Source organism: Prionailurus viverrinus, chromosome D3 (assembly GCF_022837055.1).
Source record: "Prionailurus viverrinus isolate Anna chromosome D3, UM_Priviv_1.0, whole genome shotgun sequence".
NCBI lineage: Eukaryota > Metazoa > Chordata > Mammalia > Carnivora > Felidae > Prionailurus > Prionailurus viverrinus.
The window spans coordinates 2,301,762-2,329,385 of record NC_062572.1 but is presented as its reverse complement, the minus strand read 5'-3'; the positions used below and the strand labels follow the sequence as shown (position 1 = coordinate 2,329,385).

At 49.0% G+C, this 27,624-nt stretch overlaps 1 protein-coding gene across 2 annotated transcripts in view; it reads left to right on the top strand.

Annotated features, from left to right (window-relative positions):
* PIWIL1 (piwi like RNA-mediated gene silencing 1) overlaps positions 1–27,326 on the top strand; it is a 31,042-nt gene extending 3,716 nt beyond the window's left edge. Inside the window, exons 4-22 of one of the 2 annotated variants that reach the window (XM_047828689.1) lie at positions 156–267; positions 5,452–5,577; positions 6,080–6,294; positions 6,870–6,991; positions 7,130–7,210; positions 7,852–8,049; positions 8,472–8,583; positions 12,618–12,744; positions 12,946–13,063; positions 13,567–13,681; positions 14,762–14,949; positions 15,316–15,388; positions 18,726–18,926; positions 19,036–19,139; positions 19,998–20,068; positions 20,163–20,316; positions 23,494–23,619; positions 26,218–26,365; positions 26,500–27,326. In XM_047828689.1, the coding sequence (XP_047684645.1) occupies positions 156–267; positions 5,452–5,577; positions 6,080–6,294; positions 6,870–6,991; positions 7,130–7,210; positions 7,852–8,049; positions 8,472–8,583; positions 12,618–12,744; positions 12,946–13,063; positions 13,567–13,681; positions 14,762–14,949; positions 15,316–15,388; positions 18,726–18,926; positions 19,036–19,139; positions 19,998–20,068; positions 20,163–20,316; positions 23,494–23,619; positions 26,218–26,365; positions 26,500–26,616 (2,508 nt within the window). In that variant the 3' untranslated portion in view covers positions 26,617–27,326. Of the gene's footprint in view, positions 1–155; positions 268–5,451; positions 5,578–6,079; positions 6,295–6,869; positions 6,992–7,129; positions 7,211–7,851; positions 8,050–8,471; positions 8,584–12,617; positions 12,745–12,945; positions 13,064–13,566; positions 13,682–14,761; positions 14,950–15,315; positions 15,389–18,725; positions 18,927–19,035; positions 19,140–19,997; positions 20,069–20,162; positions 20,317–20,684; positions 21,792–23,493; positions 23,620–26,217; positions 26,366–26,499 lie in introns of those variants that run through there. The other variant, XM_047828690.1, reaches the window with a different exon arrangement.
* The last annotated feature ends 298 nt before the right edge of the window (positions 27,327–27,624 follow it).

Sequence of the window (27,624 nt, the reverse complement as noted above, 5' to 3'; positions counted from 1 at the left end):
GACCGTTTTTGAGGAAACTGCTCTGTGGGAACACAGCGTTAGTTTTCTAATTTAGATGACTTGTGTTTGAGTGTCTCAGTCGTGTTTAAGACGGTTTCCTCTGTTGTGTGACCTTTGACGTGAAAAGCCTGCTGTTTATTTGCATGTACCTATAGAGTCAGCCCCCTGGCTTCGTCCAGCCTCGGCCTCAGCAGCCGGCAGCAGAGGGGGAGTTAGTCGGCCGTGGACGACAGAGAGGAGCAGGCGGAGCGCCGGCCAAGTCACAAGGTGAAAGGAGGGTAAAAACACTTCGCGCGCGCGCGGTGGCCCTGGCACGGCCGCCGCTGTGCAGACTGCTTACGATGAAAAGCCACGGTCCTCTAAAGTATGACGGGCGCGCTCGGGCTGTGTGGGGCGCCACGGGGTTTCTCTCCTTCTTGGAAACGAAAGCGCGTGTCCTCGCCAGGCCCCCAGAGTGGCTCTCACAAAGTAGTTCTGGGGGCGCCTGGGTGGCGCAGTCGGTTAAGCGTCCGACTTCAGCCAGGTCACGATCTCGTGGTCCGTGAGTTCGAGCCCCGCGTCGGGCTCTGGGCTGATGGCTCAGAGCCTGGAGCCTGCTTCTGATTCTGTGTCTCCCTCTCTCTCTGCCCCTCCCCCGTTCATGCTCTGTCTCTCTCTGTCCCAAAAATAAATAAACGTTGAAAAAAAAAATTAAAAAAAAAAAAAACAAAAAAAAAAACAAAGTAGTTCTGGACCAATCCTACGTCTGCTTCTTCGCCGATGAGCCACTTAGAACGTTCTTTGGGCATCTTTAGTAATTTCACCAAAAGCTAGACCACCTGTAACGTTTCTGACTTTGCTTTGCAGGACACGGTGTCGTATGTGTTGTGTTGGCTCCCCCCGTTTCTCGGGCACAGAAACTGGGGGCCAAAGTTGCGCCAGCGGGTGAGGTCAGAACACCAGTTCTGATTCCAGAAATTGTGCTTTTTCGTTACTTTGTTACAAACCTGGATTACTCGGGCGCTTGACGTAAGATTCTTCAGCAGTCAAGTTCGGTTTCAGTGTAGGACAGGCTCCCCCGTACACGCGGGACCTGACGTAATGACGCCAGCTTTCCTGCCGGGGCGGCCACGGGAGACGGGCTGTTCCGTGAACTAGCGTGGGGACGGCTGGTGACGGGGCGAAGCTTGTGCCCGGCTTTGCTCCGTGGGTGACGCCCCCAAGTACTCCAGAGGTCTGGTCCTACCCAGTGAGATCCGCAAACGTCAGAGGAGCCCCTGGATGAGTCTGTGGTGTCAGAGCCACGTAAACGGTGCCGTGACAGCCGCCGTCCGTGTCAGAAGCCCGGAAACTTGGGGAAGTGATGGTGGGGCTGGGTCTGTGGCCCACACAACGCTCCTATAAAACCCGTGATGTCTGACAGGCTGCAGGGAGGCGGGCAGAGGAAAGGGGAGGGCAGTGCACTGAGAACCGCAAAGACTAATGAAAACAGTAAGCCTCGTGAAAGAAAGTGAAATCAAACGAACATTTTGTTTACCTGTCTGTTGTTCTGTCTTACCGCTTTGCCGATGTTGGTGGTTGTCAGGCCGGCACTGTCCTCCCTGAGGGGTTGTACGGTTGTACCGACTTTTGTAACGTGTAGCAGCCGTGACGGTGCCCTGTCGTTAGCACGTCCCCTCCTGGGAGTGCACCCGACGGACCGGGGCAGGGACGGCATGACCGTGTAAGGGCCGTCACACACCCTGCCCCACACTGGGAGTGCCTGCCCAAAGGGTCGGAGAGAACTGTCGCACTAACGGCACGGCACCTTGTTACCACGCTCAGGGGTGTAGACCCTCGCCTGGGCTACAGCAGACAGGATCGGGTGGTGAGTCAGCGTGATCTTTGTATTTTTAATGAATACGTGAGTATGTGTGTGTTTTTGTTCAGAAACGTTTGAGGGAAAATGTCAGTTAATAGTGCTACATTTGAGGGGCACCCGGGTGGCTCAGTTGTTTAAGCGTCCGACTTCGGCTCAGGTCATGGTCTTGCAGTTTGTGGGTTCAAGCCCTGCACAAGGCTCTGTGCTGACAGCTCAGAGCGTGGATCCTGCTTCAGATTCTGTGTCTCCCGCTCTCTCTGCTCCTCCCCTGCTCACGCTTTCTCTCTCTCTCTCTCTCTCTCTCTCTCTCAGAAAGAAATAAACATTAAAAAATTAAAAATAGTGCTACATTTGAAGAGTCAGTGAGAAGTCTGGAATGGTCTTTTGTTATGTATCCAATTACCTGTTAACTATTCTGATATGTGATGTTTTGTTTTTTAAGCTGCCTGATGAGAATTCATTTATAGGCATTAATCTCTCTAAATTTATAGGGTGTTAGGCAGTCACTTCCTCTTCTATATTTGATGCCTTTGTTCCTTCGAAACTTAGAGTACTCGACATGGTCAGTGTGTTCGCCAACAGCTAGATTTGCTAAAGTTGTTTCAAAAACATTTCCCTACCGTTGCAGCCTTAAAATTACGGTAAGATTGTGGGAAATACGTTAATTTCTTAAACATGCTCTATATTGACCGTTATTAATCATTAACCGTTGTGCATGAACTTAAATTTTGTGAAACTCAGTTTCCCATCTATAGAAAGGTAGCATCTAACTTTAAGGACCATTGTGAGGATTAAATAGTACTTGGAATAACAAATTATGTCATCTCACTGCTTTGGGGAGGGTCGTCATTTCACTTCACTGGGAACTGCTTGCCCCAAATGTTCACGAATCTACTAGGTTTTAGAAACTGAAGTGACAAGTTAGGTTTATTGTCAGTAAACCTTGTTTATTGATTTTCATTCCCAGGGACTCTGTAGTAGAAGAGTAGCGAGGCCTAACGTGTAGTTTGTGTAGTTTTAGTCGTTCGAGCAGCTGCTCGGAGGGGGAGGTTCTAGGTGGACCTCAGAGATACGGCAGGCCCGGTTCCAGACGCTGCAATACAGCAGCTGGAACAAGGCGAGTCGTGTGAATCGTTGGGTTTGCCGGCGTGCATGGAAGAACTGTTCGCACTGCTGTCGTCTGCTAAGTGTGCAACAGCATTGTGTCCAGTGTATGTACCTAATTCGAAAACACTGCTAAAAAGCGCCAACCATCATTTGAGTTTTCAGCAAGTTGTAGTTACTGATCACAAATCAGTGTAACAAATACAATAGCAAAAAGTTTGAGACGTTGTGAGAATTACTGAAACGTGACACAGAAATGAAATGAGCAAATGTTGGAGAAATGACCCCAGCAGACTTGTTTGATGCAGGGTTGCCACAAGGCGTCAATTGTAAAAACTACCTGCAAAGCACAATAAGATGAGGTATGTTAACAATTAGCAAGGTTTACAGTTTTATTCGTTCTGAAACCTGTTCTCTTTACAGGTTGACAGTTATGCTGTCGCTAAATGTGATAGCAATACTGTGTGTAGAGAGGGGAATGGACTTCATTATTTATATTCAGAAACTTACAGTTGGGTTTTTGTATCTGGAATGCAATTTTAAGACAAACTCAGATTTTTTTCAGGAGAAAAAAGCCACTGTGACCTGTCATTGTTACTAAGTTGGATTCAGGACGGTTGACCTGTGTTAGTATACAGTTAATCACCCAGTGCCGAGGATTCTCTAATTTGAAAGTTTTGGGGATAAAAAATTCACCAAAGGAGACAAAAATAGTTAAATATTTAAAGGATTTTTTATCTTTAAGAAAAAAGCGTATTCATTAGAGAGAGCACTCGTGCACATGAGAGCAGGAAAGGGGCAGAGAGAGTAAGAGAATCCCAAGCAGGCTCCGCACTGTCAGCAGGGAGCCTGACACGGGGTTCAGTCCCAACTGTGAGATCATGACCTGAGCTGAAATTGAAACCTGGATGCTCCACTGAGTGAGCCACCCAGGCAACCCTAAAGGACTTTGAAATAGGGCCCCTGAATATCGTGAGGTACAATAATCAACATGTTTAGCAACACCTTTGAGGAGTTTTATAAATCATATTCTCACTTAAAACATACAACATACCCGTAAAGTTCCTCACTTTTCCACGTAAAGAAGTTGAAGCTGATGTTAGAATAACTGGTTTCCAAGGTGTTTCAGGAACCCGATATTTTCCTCAAGCCGCTGTGTCCTCTTTTTTTAAAATTTTTTTTTTTCAACGTTTATTTATTTTTGGGACAGAGAGAGACAGAGCATGAATGGGGGAGGGGCAGAGAGAGAGGGAGACACAGAATCGGAAACAGGCTCCAGGCTCTGAGCCATCAGCCCAGAGCCTGACGCGGGGCTCGAACTCCCGGACCGCGAGATCGTGACCTGGCTGAAGTCGGACGCTTAACCGACTGCGCCACCCAGGTGCCCCAAGCCGCTGTGTCCTCTAATGAGAAGTCCAGAAGTTGGCAATTGGGTGCTGAATTTGGAACTTGCCACCAGAAGAAGACTGGGTTCTTCAGTCACTTTGTTCTTTTGTCCCAACTTCTTGTCATTAAGACATACATTTGGTGATCACGACCAGAGTCCAGGCAAGATTGGCAGGCAGGGGCACAGAGAATGTAAACGCCAGCCACTGGCTCTCCTCCCAGGGTGCTTTCCCCGAAGTTTCTGCTTAAGTCTCCTCCGCCGTCCTTGCCTGCAGATAAGGTGGAATTCTAGTCTTTTAGGTACGTTGTTCCCTAAGTAAGGTATTTTAAAAAAGAAGGCTGAGAGGTTGGGAAGGCTGAAGGCTCTAGTACATGAAGTATCATGCCGATTAACTGAAAGCTAGAATTCTAACACGCGACCACAAAGCCCGTGTTCATTCTTGGGCCCACATCATACTGTGATATGAGCTGCTTCCATGTGTTGTAAAAATTGAAAGCTTTAATGATTTTGGATATTATAAGCAGTTTTTGCAACTAAGCATGAGCTGATAGTTAACCTGTCCCAAAAGGACAGGTGCATGATGGCCATGGGACAGGCACCACGAGGTTCCATCTGTTATGCTGGGTGTTCAAGGAATTAGTGAGGAAATTATGCTTTAGACCTGTATTTTCTATTTCAGGGTACACGTTGAAACATAGGAACCACTAATTCCTGTAGCTATAATTGTATCATAAAGCTGTGAAAATTACTGATAAAAAGGTCCTTAGGTTGTTCAGAAGTTAGATTCGAGAAGAATAACTTCCTAGTCAACAAAGGTACTCCTGAGTTGTTGAATCTCCGTCCAGTTGTCTTAATCCTTTAACGGTACGTATGTCCCATGGGGGAGCGGCAGAGCTTGGCTAGGCCACGGCGAGAAAGGCTTTATAGGAGAAGTCCTAGCTAGGATGTTGTGATGGCCAGAGATACCTAAAACCCTTTGACGGGACCCTTCTACGTGATCTTTAGCACCTCAGTAGCTTTCGGGTCTCATATGGCATCATTTGGGGTGTTGATGCTGTTGTCGTTTATTTCGTGTTTCACGTTACTGTGTGTATAATTTCTTCTTTTTTTTTTTTTTAAGACCTCCAGATATCCGCTGGATTTCAGGAGTTATCGTTAGCAGAGAGGGGAGGTCGTCGTAGAGACTTTCATGACCTTGGTGTTAACACAAGACAGAACCTAGACCACGTTAGAGAATCAAAGACAGGTAAGTGATTATGAAGAACACAGTGTTCACGAGATTACGTTTCAAGTACGTAGGACGCTGAATTGAGGCTCCGCGCTTCGCACATCCACGCGTGACGCGGTCCTGGGGAGGAGAGGCGCATCTGCATCTACTCAGGGTGCCACGTGGCTGTTCCACTTCCCCCTCTCTCTCTGCTCTGACGAAATAAGTTACAGAGGTCTTCAGCTGCATTGCAGTCTTTTATTACATGTGATGTAGATAACGTTTTTCTCGTAGAGGGTTTTGCCATAGGTTTGGTTGGTTCTGTTGTACGTTGCTTAGTCTGAGGGGGATTTACTCCTAAATGTATGCTTTTAGGAACTTCCCCGGACAGGACAGTGGTCCTCCAAGTCAGATGTCTGAGAACTCTAGTGTCCTGTACTATTCCCAGCCTTGTGTTTGCAGAACCGTGTCTGTTTGCCACAGTAGGAAGGAGTTCAGGGAAGACGAAACTTGTTAATCAAATGCGACTTCCTTTTTGCAGGGTCTTCAGGTATTATAGTAAGGCTGAGCACTAACCATTTTCGACTGACGTCCCGTCCCCAGTGGGCCTTGTACCAGTATCACATTGACTATAACCCGCTGATGGAGGCCAGAAGACTCCGCTCAGCTCTTCTGTTTCAACATGAAGATTTAATTGGAAGGTGTCATGCTTTTGATGGAACAATATTATTTTTACCTAAAAGACTACAGCACAAGGTTATTTGAAAACGTCGGGTCAGGGAGAGGGTGATGGATTCCCCACTTCAGAGCAGAACTGCCACAGTCTAGGGTAGCTTTTAGAGAAGCACCAGTGGCCTTCGGTCTGATGTTCCATGTAATAAACCCATGGGGGACTTGGGCAGTTTCATTTTCAGATCCACCCAGTAACTTGATTACGATTACATTCATAAATCTTTTTTTAACGTTTTTATTTTTGAGAGATGAGGGTGAGCAGGGGAGGGTCAAAGAGAGAGGGAGACACAGAATCCGCAGCGGGCTCCAGGCTCTGCGCTGTCCGCACAGAGCCCGACGCAGGGCTCAGACCCACGGACCGTGAGATCATGACCTGAGCCGAAGTCAGACGCTTAACCGACGGAGCCCCCCAGGCGCCCCACGATTGAATTTATAACACGGGCCGCAACCACTCTTCCTCTCCTAGCATTTTTCTTTGTTTTTTTTTTTAATTTCAAACTGTTCTGTAGTCCTGTCGTTGCCTCATTAGCAGGAATTATGTGATTGGGCTTACTTCTTTTAATAATTACAAGTGTGGTTTTCCACTGCTCCGGCTTCAGGTTACTGAAGTATTTAGTCAGACCCGAAATGGAGAGCACGTGAGGATAACGATCACCTTAACAAATGAGCTCCCACCTACATCACCAACTTGTTTGCAGTTCTATAACATTATCTTCAGGAGGTATGTCAGTGTTTTCTAACCCTCTACACAGAAAAATTAAAAATCAAGGGGAAAGTTGAAAAACCAGTGCGGTGAGGACCTGTGTGTTGGAGATACTTGTCAGTATTCACATCTCTGTTCTGACTTTTGAATTTCTAGGCTCTTGAAGATCATGAATTTACAACAAATTGGACGGAATTATTATAACCCAAGTGACCCAATTGATATTCCAAATCACAGGTTTGTATAAGGCGGAAGCTTTCTATTCCTTGGGCTTAATCGTGGACTTGGAAAGGGGTGCTGCAGTTTGAGACGATCAGATTGACTACGGGGGCTGTTAGCGGTGCCCGTCCTGGTACGTGAAGTTTCAACTTGGTCCGAATAATAAAAGAGACCTCCCGGATTACTCGGCTTTAAAGACATCACATGCTCTCCATCTGTCACTGGGGAAGCATAAAGAGCTGTCCAGCATTTGTATTTGGTCTCGGGTAACCAAACTTACGAGCTCAGGAGATTGCTTCAGAAGTTCCTTTGTATGGCGTGCGTTCAGGTGCGGCCCACACGGGTCAGGCTTGTAATCACAGGTGCTTTCAGTTAGATCGGCAACTTTGTTAAGGCTTAGTCCAGCGTCAGCAATAGTTTAACAGAGTGTATTCAAAATGGAACTTAAAAATTACGTTATGAAGAAGCATTCGTTGTTGAGATCTTAAAAAGATGGGTCTCTATATGGAACCGCGTGAAACCTAGAAATAACAAAATTTACTCACTTCAGGAACTTTTGTACTTTAGACCCGGTTAAGACAGGAGAAAAAGACAACGTGATACGTGCAGACCATGTTTGGGCGTTAGAGGTCACTTCATGTCTTCATTCTGCTTGACAGGTTGGTGATCTGGCCTGGCTTTACCACTTCCATCCTCCAGTACGAAAACAACATCATGCTTTGCACCGACGTCAGTCATAAGGTCCTCCGGAGTGAAACCGTGTTAGATTTCATGTTCAACCTGTACCATCAAGTAGAAGAGCATAAATTTCAAGAACAAGTTTCCAAAGAACTGATAGGCTTAATTGTTCTTACCAAGTAAGGCTTTTTTTAAAAATGCACAGCGGTCGTTTTGCGAGTCTTAAGACCTCATGGCTTTCTGGTCCATCCTGTTCGAAAGTAGGGTCTACAGTTGACTGGTGGGAAGAGCATGAAAACGGGGAGGGGTGTGTGTCACCCTTCGCAAGACACGAGTTCTCGGGGGGTACAGTCGTCTGAAAAGGCTATCTAATGACTTTTATCTTTGTCAGCCTTTGTTTTCTGGTAGTAATTTAGTCCCTTCCCCACCCATCTAGCATGGTCTTTGAGAAGATTTCCCTTTTCTCCCCAGGACGTTGTATATCGCTAAGCTATTTGAAACTTTATTTTTTAGGGACTACATACTATCTCTATTTAGGTTCTTTTTAATAATATCTCTGCATGTTCCAAGCAAATACCAGTAAATCTCAATCATTTCATAGGTATAACAATAAAACATACAGAGTAGATGATATCGACTGGGACCAGAATCCAAAGAGCACCTTCAAGAAAGCAGACGGCTCTGAAATCAGTTTCCTAGAGTACTATAGGAAGGTAAGGGGTCACCGTGGACCTGATCTTTTAACGTGTGGTATTTAGGCCTTAGAGGAAATCTGAACTCTACTCATTAGGATTTTCTAACGCTCGTACACATGGAACAGATTGCTTTGAAAACCGTAGAAATGTGTTTGTTAAGGCGGTCGGAGCATAGTTCACTTGAACTCGTTATCCAATGAGAAGTGCTTGGGCCCGTTTCCTTTTTCCCAGCCAAACAGAAGATGACATTTGAATTTAAGCATGGGGAGGACAAACAGGATGATAGGTAGTGAACACCAGAAGTTCACTGTTCTGACCCATATTCTGCAGTGGACACTTTTTTAGATTCACCCAGGGATGGGGGTTAAAGATGGCTGAGTCTTCAGCATGAGCTGAATCTGCCTGTGGGTTACTCTTAACTTGCATGTCCCGTATCGACAACCTCAGACCAGCTTGTATCATCCAGGCTAGGTCCTTTGACTATGTGACCTTCCAACGCTAGTTTTATACAGAGTAATCGCTGAATTGACAACAGCGGCAAGAAAGAACCGCTGGGACTAGAAGAGAACACAGTGTTTATGCAGGAGCGTGCACGAGCGTTGCTGTCCCGAGAGGGGCAGATCTGGCCCCTCAGTCCTTAGAAGGTTGCATATGCTCTGTTACAAGTGCTGGAAAAGCGTTTGTGAGACGCTCTGCACTTAAAATTTTAAAACTTGGTTTTGAAGTGCTAAGATTTATCTTCTTTTTTCTACTTTCAGTACATTATTTCCTTTTCCTAAAAAGCTGGGCAGATGAGCTGTTTGTTGTGTATTTATATCTTATGTCAGAATCATACGTCAGGTTGGTGACCCTGAAGTGTCTTGTTACTTGCTGGTTATCGACTGTTGTCTGACCTTCAGCTGCTCTGCTATGAATGAAAAGATCAGACGCTCTGGAGGGAGAGGATTCTCTGTGAAGTCGCGTTAAGAGCTGTTCTCATTTTGGGCAAGATGAAAAACCGGCCAGGGGCCATCTCAGCTTGATTTCCCTCCTGCCCTTTTCAACCTCTAACTGCTTGAGGAGTCCGGCCATGTTTAACCTAGATTCCTTCCGGGCGTTCGAGGCCACCGTGAGAAATGAGTTGGCGTCGTTGTGTGGTTTCGTAATCCCTGTCAGGGTTGGGAAAGGTTGGTACGTGTCAACAGCAGACGCGAAGGAGTTCTCAGCGGAGAGTCTGGTTTAGACCCGAAGGAAGGTCAGAGGAAAGTCCTCCCCTCCTCTGCCTGGTAGTGAGTCTCAGGTGGCAGCTCCTTCTCCGAAAGTGGCCTTCTACACGTTGGCATACTGAGAGGCTCTGCCTCGACCCCCGACCCAACTACATTTTAACTTGCTAGGTGATCTCCAGGCTCGTCTGTTGTCAGACTAAAAGCGTTCTACGTTCACAGTTCTCCGGTTTCCAGCTGCAGCCCAGACCTGTCTAAGCCTTCCGGTTCTCAGTGTTTGCAAGTCTTAAAGGCTCCTTCCACGTGACCAGCGCTGAGCATGTTCTGTCCCATGACCTGGCCCCTGTGCCCCGCTCTGGGTCACTGCAGGGACTGTCACTTCCTCAAGGGCAGGGATTTTGTGCTTTATGTGCCCCTCCCCCCCACTCCTGTGCCCGCATAGGCACTGAGGTATTTGAGTGGACGAACACATGCCTGACGGACAGTTACAACCCCCTGCCAGCGGGACAGCTATGCCACCTGCCACCTGCTTACCTTGCTGTGTTCCTGGTCACCTCCCTGCCGGAAATGCCTCTGTCCTTCCCCTGCTGAGGGGCTGCCCTCCCTGTGGAAGCCCCCGCTGTCTCTCATCCCGCTGCGTTCTCGGTTTTCATTTCTCCTGCTTCCTGATCCATTTTCATACTCCTGCAGATGGGATGCTGTTTTCTACCCACAGCACATGAGTGGTTTCCCCTGCTCCCGTGGCCTGTTGAAGTGCACTTGGTCTGTATCCAGTGAGCCCCTGAGCGATGCGGCCCTGGCCTGCTTGCCCTTCCTCACCTCTGTCACCCTGGCTGTGTTCTCTAAGCCTGGGGCTCCCCCTGCTTGGAACGCTCTCCATGCCTCATTCGTGTTCTGAGGCCTCAGTCTCCACTCAGATGATTTCCTCTGGAGGACTTCTGTCCCAGCCAGGCCTCAATGGGTGTATCTGCTAGCTCTACAGCTAATCACAACGGAGTAAGGGTGAAATGTTGGAAGGATTCCAGGCATTCTTAGGACTTCCCAGTGGAGAGGCAGTTTCAATGATAAGTGATAGCTTGGATGTTCTATAGCAAAGGTCATATTTAAGGAAGCACAGAGAGAGAAGGGCCTTTGAAAGGAAAGATCACGGTCAGTTTTTAGCTTCTGTTCGGGCCCCGAATATAGAGAGGGGGTCCCAGGGTTCTGCAATAATAAGGAGCCCTCAGTGAAGTAGGGACACACCTGCCTCCACTCCCACCCCCCCCCCCCGTGGGTGCACCCAGGTAACAGACACGGGAGGCAGAAGGGCGGGGGCCGTGAGCAGGGGTGCGGGGTGCCGGGGGGCTCAGGCAGTTGAGTGTCCGACCCTTGGTCTTGGCTCAGGTCGTGATCTCGCAACTCGTGGGTGGGTTTGAGCCCTGCATTGGGCTCTGCATGGACAGCCCAGAGCCTGCCTGAGATTCTCTGTCTTCCTCTCTCTCTCTGCCTTCCTCTCTCTCTGCCCCTCCCCCACTCGGATGTGCACTCTCTCTAAATTAAAGAGCACCAAAATCGGTAGTGTAGGTGCACAGAGCAGAGGTTAGATAAGAGCACTGACGTTTTCTGCCCTGAAATAGGAAAATTAGCTTTCTTCCTGAATGGTTGCTGAAGAGTTCAGTACAGGACAAAGTCAAGAACAGACTGGGATTCAAGGTCTTCATTCACGAGGGTGGGTGGCCGGGACCTTGTCATGGGATGGGAACAGGGAACAGGAAGTAGTTCTTACTGTGTTGGTAAGAGACGGGAGCCAACGGAACGGCCGTGCTGATTAAGCTCACGTCATGTGTGCCAAGTAGAGAGGTGTGGTTCTCTTAAAAAGAGCCCGATGAACCGGGGTGTCAAAAGATGCCAGGAGAGGGTACGAGAGATGCCACGAAGAGGGACTCTAGGAAACCAGGCCGGAAACCCTGGTGAGATCGTGCAAGGTCAGTCCCGTGGTTCTGAGGCCACAGGGCCAAGCTGGAGGCCCGCAGGCCAGCGCACACCTCCACTAACCCCTGGAAGTCAGCATTTTTGTCCCTTTCTGTGTTGTAAAAACCTGGCGATTGATGTGGGGAATCTGAAGGCTACTCACTGAGGGCAAGTTCAGCTTCTACCAAGTGTCAACATTTGGTAAAAACTATTCCTAATTAAAAATGTTCTCTGGCATGCCAACCTCTTCCTCCCCCACATTTATCGTTCTAGCAAGACTTGTTTCCCCCACGCTTCTTGCCGTAACACTAGCAGTTTTGGGGGGATTGTTGTGAGGACCCAGAGGTATACAGACTACTGTTGGTAGACCAAGAAATCACAAAACGAAGTGAACTGTGACTAAAAGTCAGAGTTTAGATAAAGTCAGGGACAGTGAGGCTCTTAAGTTCTTGGAAAGAACGATGAGCGATCACATAAATCACACCTCGTTTTGGTAGGATTAAAAACACGCCTTGTAGGGGGCACCTGGGGGCTCAGTCGGTTAGGTGTCTGACCTCGGCTTGGGTCATGATCTCACGGTCTGGGAGTTCGAGCCCCATGTCGGGCTCTGGGCTGACAGCTCAGAGCCTGGAGCCTGCGTCGGATTCTGTGTCTCCCTCTCTCTCTGCCCCTCCCCCGCTCATGCACATGCTCGCTCTCTCTCTCTCTCTCTCTCTCTCTGTCTCAAAAATAAAAAATAAAAACGTAAAAAAAAGTGCACCTTGTTAGCTTTCCTTGGAAACTGATAACCAGCCTTGCTGTGGGCGTCAGTTCTCAAAACACAAAACAAAAACCCCTTGGTCCTCCGACCTGTTAGCAGAGGCATTGCCGTGAACGGTGACGGCGTCTTTTCTTGACCAGCAATACAACCAAGAGATCACGGACCTGAAGCAGCCTGTGTTGGTCAGTCAGCCCAAGAGGAGGCGAGGCCCTGGGGGCACCTTGCCGGGGCCCGCGATGCTCATCCCGGAGCTCTGCTATCTCACAGGTACTGCTGCGCCCCGGCTCCCCCAGCTTGCTGCCCCGTTCTCTTCGGGGAGTCCTGAAACCCTCGCCGAGACGCCTGCCCCCTCCCCCTCCACGGGAGCCCTTCCTGCTGCCTGGCCCGTCTCCTCACCACCCTGCACCCCAGCCGTTCACAGACTAGACCCTTGTCACTAACCCGCGCCTTCCGACGTCTCGTTTAAAGGTCTAACTGATAAGATGCGCAACGATTTTAACGTGATGAAAGACTTAGCTGTCCATACCAGACTGACTCCGGAACAGAGGCAGCGCGAAGTGGGAAGACTCATTGACTACATTCATAAGTAGGTCCCCCCCACGGCTCTGGAGCGTGGCTTCCAGTTTGTGGTATTTTCTGTGGGCTTGGGGAGCGACAGCGCAGTTTTGGTTCCCTTTTGCGTGTGCGGTCTTCGGGGCGGGCTCTTGGTGTTTGTAGGCGAGGCTGCTGTCGTCAGGGCCTGTCGCATTCTGTAGCCCGCGGCCTAATTCTTGGGTTAGAAGGAGGTAGTAGAGCAGAAGGTGAACCGTTTCGGACAGACGGATTTTCTGTCTTGGTGACGACATCGAGGGGGTTACTTTGAAGAGGTGGTTCGGGCATCAGAACTTCAGGTGAAAGGCCATCGCGGAGGGACCCAGGGCTGCGGGGAGGGCGCAGCGGCCGGCACCTTGCGTGTTTCCTGGCGCTGCGAGGCTTCCGGTCCCGGGAGACACGGGACCGCGCGCTGTAGGTCGGAGTGGGTCTGTTTGCCTGCGTCTGTTCCTGCCGTTTCCTTCTGTTGAGTGGTACGTAAATATGTTAAATTTACAGAGATGATAACGTTCAGAGGGAGCTTCGAGACTGGGGTTTGAGCTTTGACTCCAACTTACTGTCCTTCTCAGGAAGAATTTTGCAAGCAGAAAAGATTCACCAAGGTGGAAAAACAGTAAGGCAGTTCTTAAAGTTGCCAATCACGTCAGATTCGGGTGTGAGTCGTGATGCAGTCCCACGCCAGTCTGCTGCTGTGCCTACTCCTCCCCTCGCCCCTCCCCTCGCCCCTCCCCCTCGCCCCTCCCCTCGCCCCACCGCCTCCCAGGAGCCAGGAGGTGGGCCTGTGGGAGCCTGGGGCTGGGTCATCGGTGAGACTTCACTGAAAGCCGGCTTTACTTTTCCTCGTGACACAAGTCGTTGAGCTAAGGTATTGGGTTGGCGTGATGTCTGCCGCTGAAGTGATTTTTTATCCAGGAAACTTCCAGTCTATTTGGCCTGGTCTTTGCCTGGATGACTTGTTTGTAGAGAAACATGTTAAGTGTTGCGATGCCTTTTATGCTTTATGCTCAGGAAAGGGAAGCAAGCATTCTGAAAACATTCTGGTGTGTGATTGAAACCCGCAAGTGCTAGAACTTGAAAAACCCTTTTATAGAAAATGATGCCCTCTCACCTCGTAAACGTTCTGCGAATAACAGCCCGATGAAGTAGTTTCGTATTTTAACAGCAGGTGTTTTTATTACCCCCGTGGCAATGGTAAAAGCATCCACCCCCACATAAAGGTTGTCGGGAGGTGGGGAGGACGTGCAGAAAGCACTGGGTGGTTTTCCTCTAGGGGGAGAGTAGCACCAGGTCACTGAGCTTCTGGCCTGTGAGCCCTCTGTCTTGCCGTCAGACATGGTCACTGCTCACTTTTGGTACTGACACCTCAGCCAGTTACTCCCGTCTCAGAGCCTTGTTTCTCTTGGGTCTTTATCACAAGGGAAGTACCTCGCGTCCTTGCCGTATCTCAGCAGAGGAAGGCGGGAACGGGAGGCGGCGGGGCGGGGAGTGCCTGGTGGGATAGGACCCCGTCGTCTGTGGATACCTCCGTGTCCCTTTCTCCTCCACCGAGGCCATTTTGTCTGTCACCACAGTCGAAAGTACAAGAAGTTCTGTAAGGTTCAGGATATGCCACGAGAGGAATTATTACAGACTTGTTGGCTTTGTCACCGAGAGCATACCGTGGAATTCACAGTGTCTCTGAACTTTCTTCTAGTTTGATTACAATCCACAATTTGCAGATTGGTCAAAAGAAACCAGAGGTGCACCGTTAATTAGCGTGAAGCCACTAGATAACTGGCTGTTGATCTATACTCGAAGGAATTACGAAGCAGCCAATTCGTTGATACAGAATCTATTTAAAGTTACACCAGCCATGGGCATACAAATGAAAAAAGCAATAATGTAAGTCTATCGAGTCATTTCTACTCTGAAAAATTGATGAGTAGTCATTTGGAGGGTGTGGGAACACAAAAGCGATGAAAGTGTTGGAAACGTTCTAGATGACGGGAGTTGTGCTCCAGTCCCCTGTAACGTGGATGCGGAACTGTATTTGAGTAACAAAGAAGGGGTGGGAGAGCAGGCAGTGGCTCGTCTCAAATTATCTCTGCTGTTTGTGTTAGAACGACCTTTGCCTGAATGACCACTCTCGGCGGTTTATTTCGTATCTCGTTTGGAACGTGTCGTATGTTACAATCTATAGGAAACTGTTTATGTAGGCACGTTTCTCATTGCTTTTTCTGAATGTTGGATACCGGGTTTCCATTCCAGGATTGAAGTGGATGACAGAACTGAAGCTTACCTGAGAGTCCTACAGCAGAAGGTCACATCAGATACCCAGATAGTAAGTAGCGCGCAGATACGTAGGTGGGTGTCCCGGAGTGACTGGTTTCAAAAACGGCATTTGTAAATCTTAGTGTTTGAGTTTGAAATGTCGTAGTTAGGGTCATAAAGTAGCCACACGACAGAGGTCTCACCTTCATGAAGTGGCCCTGGTGATGCTGGCGTGACTATGTGCAAGGAAGGGCCGGGGGAACAGAGCCATCTCGAATTTATTTGGATTCGAAGGCTTTACCTGTATGGGTCCCACTCTGGGTTCTCTGTTCTATTCCATTGGTCTGTGTGCCTCTTCTTGTGCCAGTGCCATATTGTCTTGACGATGACAGCTTTGTAGTAGAGGCTGAAGTCTGGGATTGTAATGCCTCCCGCTTTGGTTTTCTTCTTCAGTGTTACTTTGGCTATTCAGGGTCTTTTGTGGCTCTAAGAAATTTGAGAAGAATGCTGGTGCAATTTGGATTGGGATTGCATTGGATGTGTAGATTACTTGAGGTGGTATTGGCATTTTAACAATACTTCTTTTTCCAGTCCCTGAGCATGGAATGTCTTCTTGTTTCTTTGTGTCTTCTTCAATTTCCTTTATAAGTTTTCTATAGTTTTCAGCACACAGACCTTTTACATCTTTTCGTTAGGTTTACTCCTAGGTGTTTTATGGTTCTTGGATCACTGACAAAGCAGGAAAGAGCATCCAGTGGAAAAAAAGACCATCTCTTCAGCAGATGGTGCTGGGAGTACTGGACAGCAACATGCAGAAAAATGACCCTGGACCACTCTCTTACACCATCCACAAAAATAAACTCAAAATGGATGAAAGACCTAAACATGTGACAGGGAGCCATCAAAATCCTACAGTTGGAGAAAGTAGGCAAAAACCTCTTCGACCTGGACCACGGCAACTTCTTACTCAGCAGGTCTCCAGAGGCAAGGGAAACAAAAGCAAAAATGAACTGTTGGGACCTCATCAAGACTAAAAGCTTCTGCGCTGCAGAGGAAACAGTCAACAAAACTAAAAGGCAACCAACGGAATGGAAAAAGGTATTTGCAAATGACATATCGGATAAAGGGTTAGTCTCCAAAATTGGTAAAGAGCTTAACCAAACTCAACACCCGTGAAACAAATAATCCAGTGAAGAAATGGGCAGAATACATGAACAGACACTTTTCCAAAGAAGACATCCGGATGGCCAATAGACACATGAAAAGATCAAAACCACACTGAGATACCAGCCCACACCGGTTAGATGGCCACAATTAACAACTCAGGAAACAACAGATGCTGGTGAGGATGTGGAGAAATGGGAACCCTCTTGCACTGCTGGTGGGAATGCAAACTGGTGCAGCTGCCCTGGAAAACAGTGTAGAGGTTCCTCAAAAAATTAAAAATATAATTACCCTACGACCCAGCAATAGCACTACTAAGAATTTATCCAAAGGATACAGGAATGCTGATTCATAGGGGCACATGTACCCCAATGTTTATAGCAGCACTCTCAACAATAGCCAAATTATGGAAAGAGCCCAAATGTCCATCAACTGATGAATGGATAAAGAAATGGTGGTTTATACACACAATGGAATCCTACTTGGCAATGAGAAAGAATGAGATCTGGCCATTTGCAGCAACATGGGTGGAACTGGAGGGTATTGTGCTAAGTGAGATAAGTCAGAGAAAGCCCGATATCCATTCATATGTGGATCTTGAGAAACTTAACAACACCATGGGGGAGGGGAGGGGAAAAAATAGTTACAAACAGAGAGGGAGGGAGGCAAACCATAAGAGACACTTAAACACCGAGAATAAACCGAGGGTGGATGGGGGGTGGGGGAGAGGGGAAAATGGGGGATGGGCACCGAGGAGGGCACCGGTGGGGAGGAGCACTGGGTGAAGTATGGAAGCCGTGAACCACGGGAATCTACCCCCAAAACCAAGAGCGCCCTGTACACACTGTGTGTTAGCTAATTTGACAGTAAATTATGTTAAGAAAAAAGGCTTTAATTGTAGGAAATTTTGTGGGGAAAAGGCACAAAAGTAAAAATCAGTACTTAGTTGGTGAGCATGTGTACAGGTATGGCTAGGGTGGTGGCAGAGACCAGTGTGATGGTAAACAACATACGTATGTTGCTCTAAGCCTGAGAAGTGAATTGGCTTCAACTAATCCGTTCCCTTTTCCAGCCCTTCATCTCCTACTTAAGTGCCGCAGGCAGATTACTATTACGTTGTCGGGAATAACAGAGACACCTAGGAAAGCAAAGTGATTTGGTTGGGGACTAGAGAAAAGAGAAGAATCGGGGACTATAAATTAGGAAAACACAGTGAGTTAAAGATCTGCGTTCAATTCTAGAACACAAACTCGGATTGGGCAGGAATTGGTTGTTCTATTCCCAGTGTTTCTAAGACACGGTGGACACAGAGCAGCGTAAGTTGAAAGCGTAGGGTTGTACAGTGTGATTGTTGGACGCACATATATGTCACAGAAACGATTATCACGACAGGGTTAAGGCATAACGTGCACAGCGTGATCACTTGATCATCACAACGGCGATTTCTCTCCTCCGTCACCTCACTTACAGTTTTGTTTTTTTGAAGATCTGGTCTGTAGTACCTTTCAGGTGCATAACACAGCCTTGTCACCTGCACTGTACATCAGATCCCCAGAACTTAATTTATAACTGCAAGTTTGTGCCCTTTGACTAACATCGTCCCATTTCTGGCCGGGACATATTTAGGTTGGGCACTCCATTTTGTCCCCAGAATTGTCCGTGGACTTGCTGAGAAATTTCATAGGGTGATCAGGTTCTCAAGCCAGAGCTTTAAAAGTTTCAAAGCCATGGCGCGCCTGGGTGGCTCAGTCAGTTAAATGTCTGACTTCGGCCCAGGTCATGGTCTTGCGGTTCGTGGGTTCAAGCCCTGCGTCGGGCTCTGTGCTGACAGCTCGGAGCCTGGAGCCTGCTTTGGGTTCTGTGTCTCCTCCTTTCTCTCTCTGCCCATCCCCCACTTGTGCTCTCTCTGTCTCTCGAAAATTTTTTGTGCACCTGTAGGTTACCACTAACTTATTTTGCCCTATTCTTTATCCCTAAAGTACTCCAGGCTGGCAATAGAGCGTGTTTAAGTAGGTTCTCAGGTTTTCTTGGCCTTCAGTTTTGAGTTGTTTGCTCCACGTGGTTTCTTTCCTCTGTGAGTGTCTGTCACTGGGTTGAAGGGAATGGCAGACCGTGTCAGCTGACGTCACGCCGGTCAGCTCATGGTGGAGACGTGGCGGGTGGGCTTGGTTCTCTGTTCTCTCCCCTGAACTTGATCGTCACTTTCCTAATCCTCTGTGACGAGAACGTTTTTTGGTTTTCAGGTTGTTTGTCTGTTGTCGAGTAATCGGAAAGACAAATACGATGCTATAAAAAAATACTTGTGTACAGATTGCCCTACTCCAAGTCAGTGTGTGGTAGCCCGGACCCTGGGCAAGCAGCAGACAGTCATGGCCATCGCGACCAAGATCGCCCTGCAGATGAACTGCAAGATGGGAGGGGAGCTCTGGAGGGTCGATATGCCCGTAAGTTTCGTTGATATAATTGGTGCTTAAATGCTTTGTTTACCAAAAATGGACTTTTTAAATACTGCTGGTATTCCGTTTATCTAAAAGCACAGGGTTTTTGTTACAGCTGAAGCTGGCAATGATCGTTGGCATCGATTGTTACCATGACACCACAGCTGGACGGAGGTCAATTGCAGGATTTGTGGCGAGCATCAACGAAGGGATGACCCGGTCAGTGTGGTCGGGTGACGGGCGGTTGGCTGTGGACACCGCAGGAGAGGTGTGCGTGCAGGGCCGACTTCTGGGGTCTGCGAGGTTCTCTTGAACCTATTGACTTCTCTGAATTCGATAATCAAGAAAGTCAGGGAAGTGGAATAACAGCTACCTGGCCATTTTCTGCTTTGTCCCCTGGCCCTTAACCTGTACTAGTCAGATCACATTTCCGGCTGTTTCATAGGTGATTTCTGTGGGGGGGTGGGGAGCGGATCTCCTTAAATGCGGCCACCTCTGAGAAGGTCTCTCGTAATTTTTATTGACCGCTGAAACGTACCTTAAAGTTTCGGTGTTGACTTTATTTCGGAAAACCCGTTTCTTCAGTTTACCCAGTCACTTGTGTTTTGATGGAGTGAAATTGCTTTTCAGTGCTTTTCTTAGAACTAAGCATTGCCAAGAATAGGAAAGGATGAAAATTGAGGGAGTGTTGATGTGTGAGCTTTAGTAACGGCATATTTTAAGGTATTTTATCTTTTTAAAAGAGTGAAGTCTGTAAAGAATGTCTCCTGATGAGCAGAGCGAGAGGGGGGCGTGTGTGTGCGGGAGGGAGGAGGTGTCTCTGGGTACCCTGCTTCCGATTTCACTTTCGCCTCAGCAGTGGAATTGTGTCGACCTGTAACGAAAGAAAGCTTGGTTTGTAGCGTTATAAGTGGCTTGGCATTGCTGTCCGGGGTTTCCCAAAGCACCGGACATGCCGGGGGACCTCTTTAAAGGGGCTGAAGACGAGCTGCTGGGAGGGAAGCAGTGGCGTGAAAGGAACCGCCTGCGGGCGAGGGCGTTCTCACCGCGGTCCGGTCGCGGTGTGTCTCCCAACAGCTGGTTCTCCCGCTGCGTCTTTCAAGATCGAGGACAAGAGCTGGTAGACGGTCTCAAGGTCTGCCTCCAAGGTTGGTCTCCTGTAGCCTTTTCACCCTGGTCCCTGACGCGGCCCTTCGAGAGGTGACCCCGGGGTTACGTGGCGCGGTGCTGGCTTTCCCGCAGCTGCCCTGAGGGCTTGGAACGGCTGTAACGAGTACATGCCCAGCCGGATCGTCGTGTACCGGGACGGCGTCGGCGACGGGCAGCTCAAAACCCTGGTGAACTACGAAGTGCCGCAGTTCCTGGACTGCCTCAAGTCTGTCGGGAGAGGCTACAAGTAAGCGTGCGTGTCGGAAAGCGTTTTGTGTCTGTACGGTCACGGCTTTCTATCTTCGAGGTCCGTGTGGTAGGATGAGAGGTAAGGGAGCCCTTAACCTCAGGTGTGGGGGGGCGGGTGAGATTGCGGAAGGGGCGGGAGGTGCTCGCGGAGCCTTCCCTGGGGGCGAGGCCGGAGGCGTGGAGGGTCCCTTCCTTCAGGGAGGATGCGTGAAGACACCTCTGCCAGTGGTCTGCCTTCGGCCTTCTCGCCTGGGGCCGTGGCGCAGGATCTGAGTATTCGGAGACGTCTGCAGGCATCTGCAGGAGCGGTTATTAGAAGAAGTTCCGAACAGTCTTCGTGTACTCTTTCTCGATTGCTTTACACAGCGAATACTTCTTTGTGAACTCGACTGGCACTGATGTCTTACTCCGTCCGTGGGGATGGCGTGCACGTGCGAGGGACACACTGGTCCTCCCCGAGCACCCCGCCTGTGCCCTTGCAGACCGTGCTGCTCTCTGCCTTCCTCCGCTCCCCCGCGGGAGTGAGACTGCGCCGTCTCCACACGGCCCTTTGGAGAAGTTACGTTTTGCTAGTCTGTCGGGTGGTGAGCAGGCTGACGTCCGTCCGGGACCGTTGTGTCAGGGGCTCACTGGTGCAGAATGACGGCCGGCGGAGTCAGTGTTGAAGGAGCCCCAGAAGTTCCGAGAGGCCTGTTTGTGCGTTCAGCCAGCAGTTGGTATCGTTGCAGAAAGGAGGGCGTCGGAGAGCCCTTGAGTGCACCTGGGCACCTGTGGGCTGGGCACCCGGAGCCGTTTGCTTCGCTGGAGTGGAGGGTACTTCCGGGTCGGCCTCGGCCAGCTTCTCGGTGTTGATGGCACCCGTTTCTTAGAGTGAGTTTATTAGTAAGCTCTCAGAGCAAGTCAGGGAGGTTTTTCAGATTAAAATGCTAATAAGCATTTTCCGATATTTTGGAAGTGGACGTTAATGTTCTTTTCTGTCTCCTTTAAAAACCTTAATGCTTGCATTTTCTCACTAAAAGAATGGTATTTGCTTTCGGTCTTCGAAATGTAAGCCTTACTGGATGTGTTTCTCTGAGTTCAGTGCTCCGTCCGCACGGACAGAGTTGGTGGGGGGGTGGGCAGAGGAAGGTGCGGAGAGGCGGCTGCCTGCTGGTCTCCTTTCCAGGTCCCTGCTCTAGCCCTCAGCGTCTTCTAGCCCCATTGCCTTTTTCTCACACTGAGGGGAAAGGAAATTTCCGGGAAGTAAGGAGGAGACGCAATGGTGCAAGTTGATCTCACAGCCTCGAGCTGCATGTCGTTTGGGTTTGGGGACACACCCTGTGGCCGTGTGGGGCCTGGGGCTCTGCTGCTGGGAGTCTTTCGAGTCCTGTGGGCTTGGCTCCCAGAAGGAGCAGCAGAAGTTGCTCTCGAAGAGGAGCCCGGAGCCCGAGTGAGGGGAGTCGGTGAACCGGGTCCTGCCCAGGGCGGTGTCACAACCAGGGTGGCTGGCGGGGGGGGGGGGGGGGGGGGAGGGGCTGCCGGCTCCCGCTCCGGGGTGGGCTAGACGGGTGCGGGGGAGGGGACTTCATGCCAAGGCCACACGAGCCTGACCAGCTGGCACAGGACTGGAGCCACGTTGTGAGTTGTGCCAGGACGTGGCGGCTGCGGGGAGAGGTGACCGAGCGCAGGGCGTCTCAGGAGCAGGGCCGGGTTCCACCCAGCTTCACCTGCTGCATCTGGGAAATGGGGAGGCGACCAGCCAGGGTCGTCAGAAGGAATAAAGGAGAGTACTTGACACAGTACCCGATACGCACTCCATAAATGGTGGAGAACTCGTGTGTGAAGTAAAGTAATACCCGAGAGTCGTTCCTCACTTGGAAGAAATGCAGTTTGGATGTAAATATTCGTAATTATTCTTAGGATCACAGTATTTGTGTTTTGATTGAAAGGGTGATGTTAACTTTGTAAAAATGCATAATGGATTAGCCGATTTAGAATATTTGGCAGAAGAAGAAATCAAAATGTCACCTCATCCTTACGACTTTGTTTTGTGACATTTGCTGAGTCGCTTCCTGTGATGTCAGAGGGCCGGAACCCACCTGCCTTAGGTTCCTGGGACTGGCTTTGTTCTATCCAGAGCCGCAGTGACTGGGCAGCAGGGTGGTGTCTCTAAAAATACCTTCTGTTTATTGAAGTGACATCACCTCCCTGCCCCTTGTCTGTTTAGTTACTGCTACCAGGAAGGAGTGAAATTAGGTTCACCACGGAACAGAAGTTCCCATTTCGGGGTCTCTTTGCCCATTTGTCCAACAGTGTACTCTGGACCCCCTTCCCAAGCCAGACGTTCCAGATCCCACTGCACGTAAAGCCCGTGGCATCCCAGAGTTTGCAATCCAGTGTACTGAGGCTCTTCAGGAGCCAGTGCTCTGGTTGGGAAAAGGGCACAGGGGAAACCGAGGCATCGATAACTGTCCTGTTTATCAAACGTCCATCCCATGCCAGCAGGGTCCCGAGTGCCTTCCATGCACCAGTTCACGTATTCCGTGTTTCAAACGCTGGATTTGACGTGGGCCTTGGAGGTGGTAGAGAAGGTGTGAAAGTAGTCAAGCCGCACATGCTGCCCTTGAAGGGCTGCCCTGCGGGGATCCAGGGCCAGGTTAGGGGCCAGCACACCTCCTCGCATGCAGAGCCGGACGCTCGGGGAGAGGGACTCAGTCCTGGTGCGGGAAAACCAAGCAGAGAGTCTCACTGGGGGAGACGCAGAGGGCACATTCTCTGCTGCCGTGGGGTGGGCTGAGGGGTGATTGGGCCCCGGGAGGGAGACGGAGACAGGGACCCCCGATTCCTCGTGAACTGGTAATGCTAGGCTGCACTCGGACACTGCTCGCACCAGCCCCCCTAGCAGGGATTTTAGACTCGAGGTCCTATTTTCCACGTAGAAGAGGCTCCGAACTGTGTGCCGAATTTAGTGTTTCAGTGTGATAGGCAGATGATGTGCTTACCTGTTGATTAGACACTGGGCACGTGCATGCTGTCCCCTCACACCCTGGATCGGTGCCCTGCCCTGGGGGGGGGGGGTGGAGTTCTGGTTAGAGCCACATGAGTGGGTTGTTGATTGACTGAGAGTGTGGCTAACTCGGTGTCGTTACATTCATCCGCATCTGCATCATCATCGTCATCGTCGTCATGTTTTAAGCCCAAGACTAACAGTAATTGTGGTGAAAAAACGAGTGAACGCCCGATTTTTTGCTCAGTCTGGAGGAAGACTTCAAAACCCACTTCCTGGAACAGTTATTGATGTGGAAGTTACCAGACCAGAGTGGTAAGTTGTGTAGTGTTCACTGAACATTGTTTTCTGCTTTATCCACTTTAACTCGTTTACTTTTTCTTATGTTTTTTTTTTTTTAATTCGTTTGAGAGCAGCTCCCATGTGAGCGAGCAGGGGAGGGGCAGAGAGGGAGGGAGGGAGAGAATGCAGGCAGGCTCCACAGCCAGCACAGAGCCCGACACGGGGCTGGAACTCATGAACCACAAGGTCAGGACCGGAGCCTAAATCAAGAGTCAGACGCTTAACCGACTGAGCCACCCAGGTGCCTGTTACTTTTTCTTCTATTTCTTATGAATCCTAAAGTCCCCGATTACTTTGATCCAATAGTGTTACTAAAGCCTACGATTTATTTGCGTCTGAAATGGTCAACAGGTTTCTGTGCAGTTTTTCTTTGGGGGAAGAGGGTTCTTGTCTGCGGCACTAATGATCTAGAGACGTTAGAACTGCTGCTGTAGATTGCTTTTGTCTTTTCTTTCTTTCACATCTGTATCTTCAGATTGTTTTCTCAGTAAAAAATTTTTAGGTCTGTAATGCTTTTAATTACCCAGAGGTCAAAATGTTTCATCTGAAACACAAGCACAGGTAAGAAAAGTGGCTTCTGAGTAAACATTTTTATGCAACCTGGGCTACACTTTGCCGTAGATAAATAAGCTAGTAAGTAGGACCTGAGGGGCATGTGGTAATGAGATTAGCGCACAGCGTTCCGCTGTCCAGTGCTGAAGCCCGCTGGCCCCTGGGAAAGCTGCGTGTGCGGCTGGGCGCCCGGCCCGTAGGTCCTGTGGGTAGTGGGAGGTCCTCCCTCGGCCCAGGCTAGCCCCTCCTCGGGAAAGCACGCTGTTGGGACTGTTCTGTTTCATCGTATTGGCGCTTTTTCAAAAGGCAGATCTGGGGCGCCCGGGTGGCTCCGTCAGTTAAGCAGTGACTCTTGGTTTCGGCTCAGGTCATGATCTCATGGTTTCTCAGTTCCAGTCCCACGTTGAGCTCTCTCTGTGCTGACAGCGTGGAGCCTGCTTGGGATTCTCCCTCTCCCCCACTTGCTCTGTCTCCCTCAAAAATAAGTTTAACCAAATTTAAATTCCAAAGGTAGATTTAACCAGAATCAAGTGCAGACCTAGGTGCGAAGCTGTTAGTGTGCTGCTCCCGTATAAACTGCGGTACAGGAGGGTTTCTTCTGCTAACTTCGTGTGGATAAACGATCATACAGGTTTCAATTCTGTCAAGCGACTGTGAATGTGTGACCTTGGATCCTGGCAGTGCTTCAGTAGGATTCTACTACTGGGGGGGGGGGGGGGTCAGCTGAGAAAGACAGAATAGCTAAGATACTAACTTAGGTTCCTTTCCTGCAGGATCCCTTAACCAGTCAGAATGACCCCATGGTACTTTCTAGTAACGGTATTCCTGCTGTGGTAACCAGAGCTCAGGGGGTAACACGGACCCGAAGACAGCCGATGTAAACAAATTGGGTAAAATCCAAGTTGAATTAAGAAGTATGAAAACATTTCATTACTTTTATTAGATGCTATTTAAAACTTAGCTGATCATGCTATTGACATACCTGGAGAAGTCCACTTTTAAAAACGTTTCTGTTTATTTTGAGAGGGAGGATGGAAGGGAGGGAGAGAATCCCAAGCAGGCTCTGCATCGTCAGCATAGAGCCCAGCCTGGGGCTTGAGCTCATGAACTGCGAGATCACGACCTGAGCTGAAATCGAGAGTCAGATGCTCAACCGACTGAGCCCCCCAGGCGCCCCTGGAGAGGTCCACTTTTAAGGACTAGACCAGAGTCGGTGTCAGCTGCCAGCACGTTGGACGGTGACTTGCCTGTGTTGGGAGCGGAGATTTTGACTCCAGCTCTGGTGTGAATTCTCTGTTCTTTGGGGCAGGTTGTCACTGAAACCCTCATTCTTCTAAAACACTACAGTGTTACCGATCAGTTCTGATTTTTATAATTTCTGTAGTTTTCAGTGGACCTAGCAAGTTGCACACGTAATCCACTTCAAGTCCGGTAACAGCCTCTCTGGATTGATGTTTTGTTGTCCGTCTTGTCCCTTTATGCTGCACTCCTTGGTTTTGCTTTACCCTTTGGGTCCTGAACAAATTGTGCTTATGTCCTTGGACGCTCTAGTCTAAAATTTGTTTTTTATCCTTGACGAGTAACATTAAGTGTATTTTTGTTAAGTAGCACTGGGAACAGCAAGAGGGGGAAAGGTCCTGGGGTGAAGGCAGATTTTGGAAACCGCAGAGCCCGAAACGAGACTTCCTCCACTCACCCCCACCGTCACTGCCTCTCCGGGCCCGTGTTACGGCTCCGTCCTCCCCTGAGCTCCCGTGTTCACCGCCGTGGAAGCAGCCCCGCCGGGTGCCGAAGGTCCCGAGGCGTCAGTGACCGAGACCTCAGATACACGCAGTAGTGGCAGCTTGAACATCCTTCGCACATAAGCACTCCGAGATGGTCCGCGAACCGCAGTCTCTGACTTCAGGAGGCGCGCTCTGTCTTGAACGAGGAGGTCACGTCGGTGCGCGGGATCCCTTCGCCGTCCGCTTCGGCTCTCGTTCGCCTCACGTCCGTGTGGTTTTTCTGCCATCCTTGCAGGTATGACTTTTTTATCGTGAGCCAGGCGGTGAGAAGCGGCAGCGTCTCGCCCACACACTACAATGTCATCTACGACAACAGCGGCCTGAAGCCGGACCACATACAGAGGCTGACGTACAAGCTGTGTCACGTCTATTACAACTGGCCGGTAAGTGTGTTCGTTCACTTCAGCGAGACTCGGAAGGCAGTTGCTGGGTTTTTAAAGGCCTTTTATGGTTAACACTGACATGTGTCATGCACACCAGATTTAGAGTAACAGGCCCTGTGTTTCTTCCTCTAAAGGGCGTCATCCGGGTCCCGGCTCCTTGTCAGTACGCCCACAAACTGGCTTTCCTCGTGGGCCAGAGCATTCACAGGGAGCCCAACCTGTCACTGTCCAACCGCCTGTACTACCTCTGACCTCCACCAGAGGACGACACACAGCGGTTTCTGTGTTGGGAATGTAACGTCGGGCTTTTCTTAAGCTTTTTATTTCTTTTAGCTGTTATCTTTCTAGATGAAACTTGGGGAAGGAATTAGGTCTGGAGTCTTATTTCTAGCATTGCTACTTTGACTGGCTTATAGGTAAAAATTCAAATTTTATATTTTCTCTTGTTTGTTTCCTCAGCTACAGTGTGAGGATTTTTGTTTTGGAGAAAGATATGGATAAGGTGCTTTGTATTATAAACAGACTTTTAGACTATTTGAAAAGTGGGGATTTACTCAAAAGTACTTTCAGGAGTGAGCAAGTCCTTCTTTGTAAGCCTTACGTTAATTATCTTCTTTTTGAAATATTTTCATTTAAGGAAGCTCACTAGAACTGTAAGGTGGGGTTTTATTTGGGTATCTGATCTATTTTAGAGATGAAAGCTGCCATTAAATAACCTGTACAAGGTGTGGGAACTGTATGAGACTCTGTGGAGAAGTAGGCTAATTTTTTATTTCATTTTGGGGCTAGGTGGTATAGGGGTTAAAAGAAGATGGTTGAAAAGTTTTAAATTTCTGTCCAAAGAAACATTTTAAGACTCTTAAGAGGTCAGTAATCTATATTAACATTACGAGTTGTTTTGCAACTGAGACATTATCCTGCTTGTTATAGAATAAAATTGGATTGTTATCCTGTTCAGGAACAGTTTGTTTTTACTGAAAGCATCTGCATTTTCATTCATTTACTGTATTTTTTTTTAAATGGGGGAGAGTTCACTCCGTCAAAGGGCTGTGATCCATTTACAAAAGCGAAGGTCCATGAGTTGGAGCCCCGCGTCGGGCTCTGTGCTGACAGCTAAGAGCCTGGAGCCTGTTTCAGATTCTGTGTCTCCCTCTCTCTCTGACCTTCCTCCATTCATGCTGTGTCTCTCTCTCTCTCTCAAAAATAAATGTTAAAAAAAAAAAAAAAAAAAAAAAACCACCGAAATCCGCATCACTTGA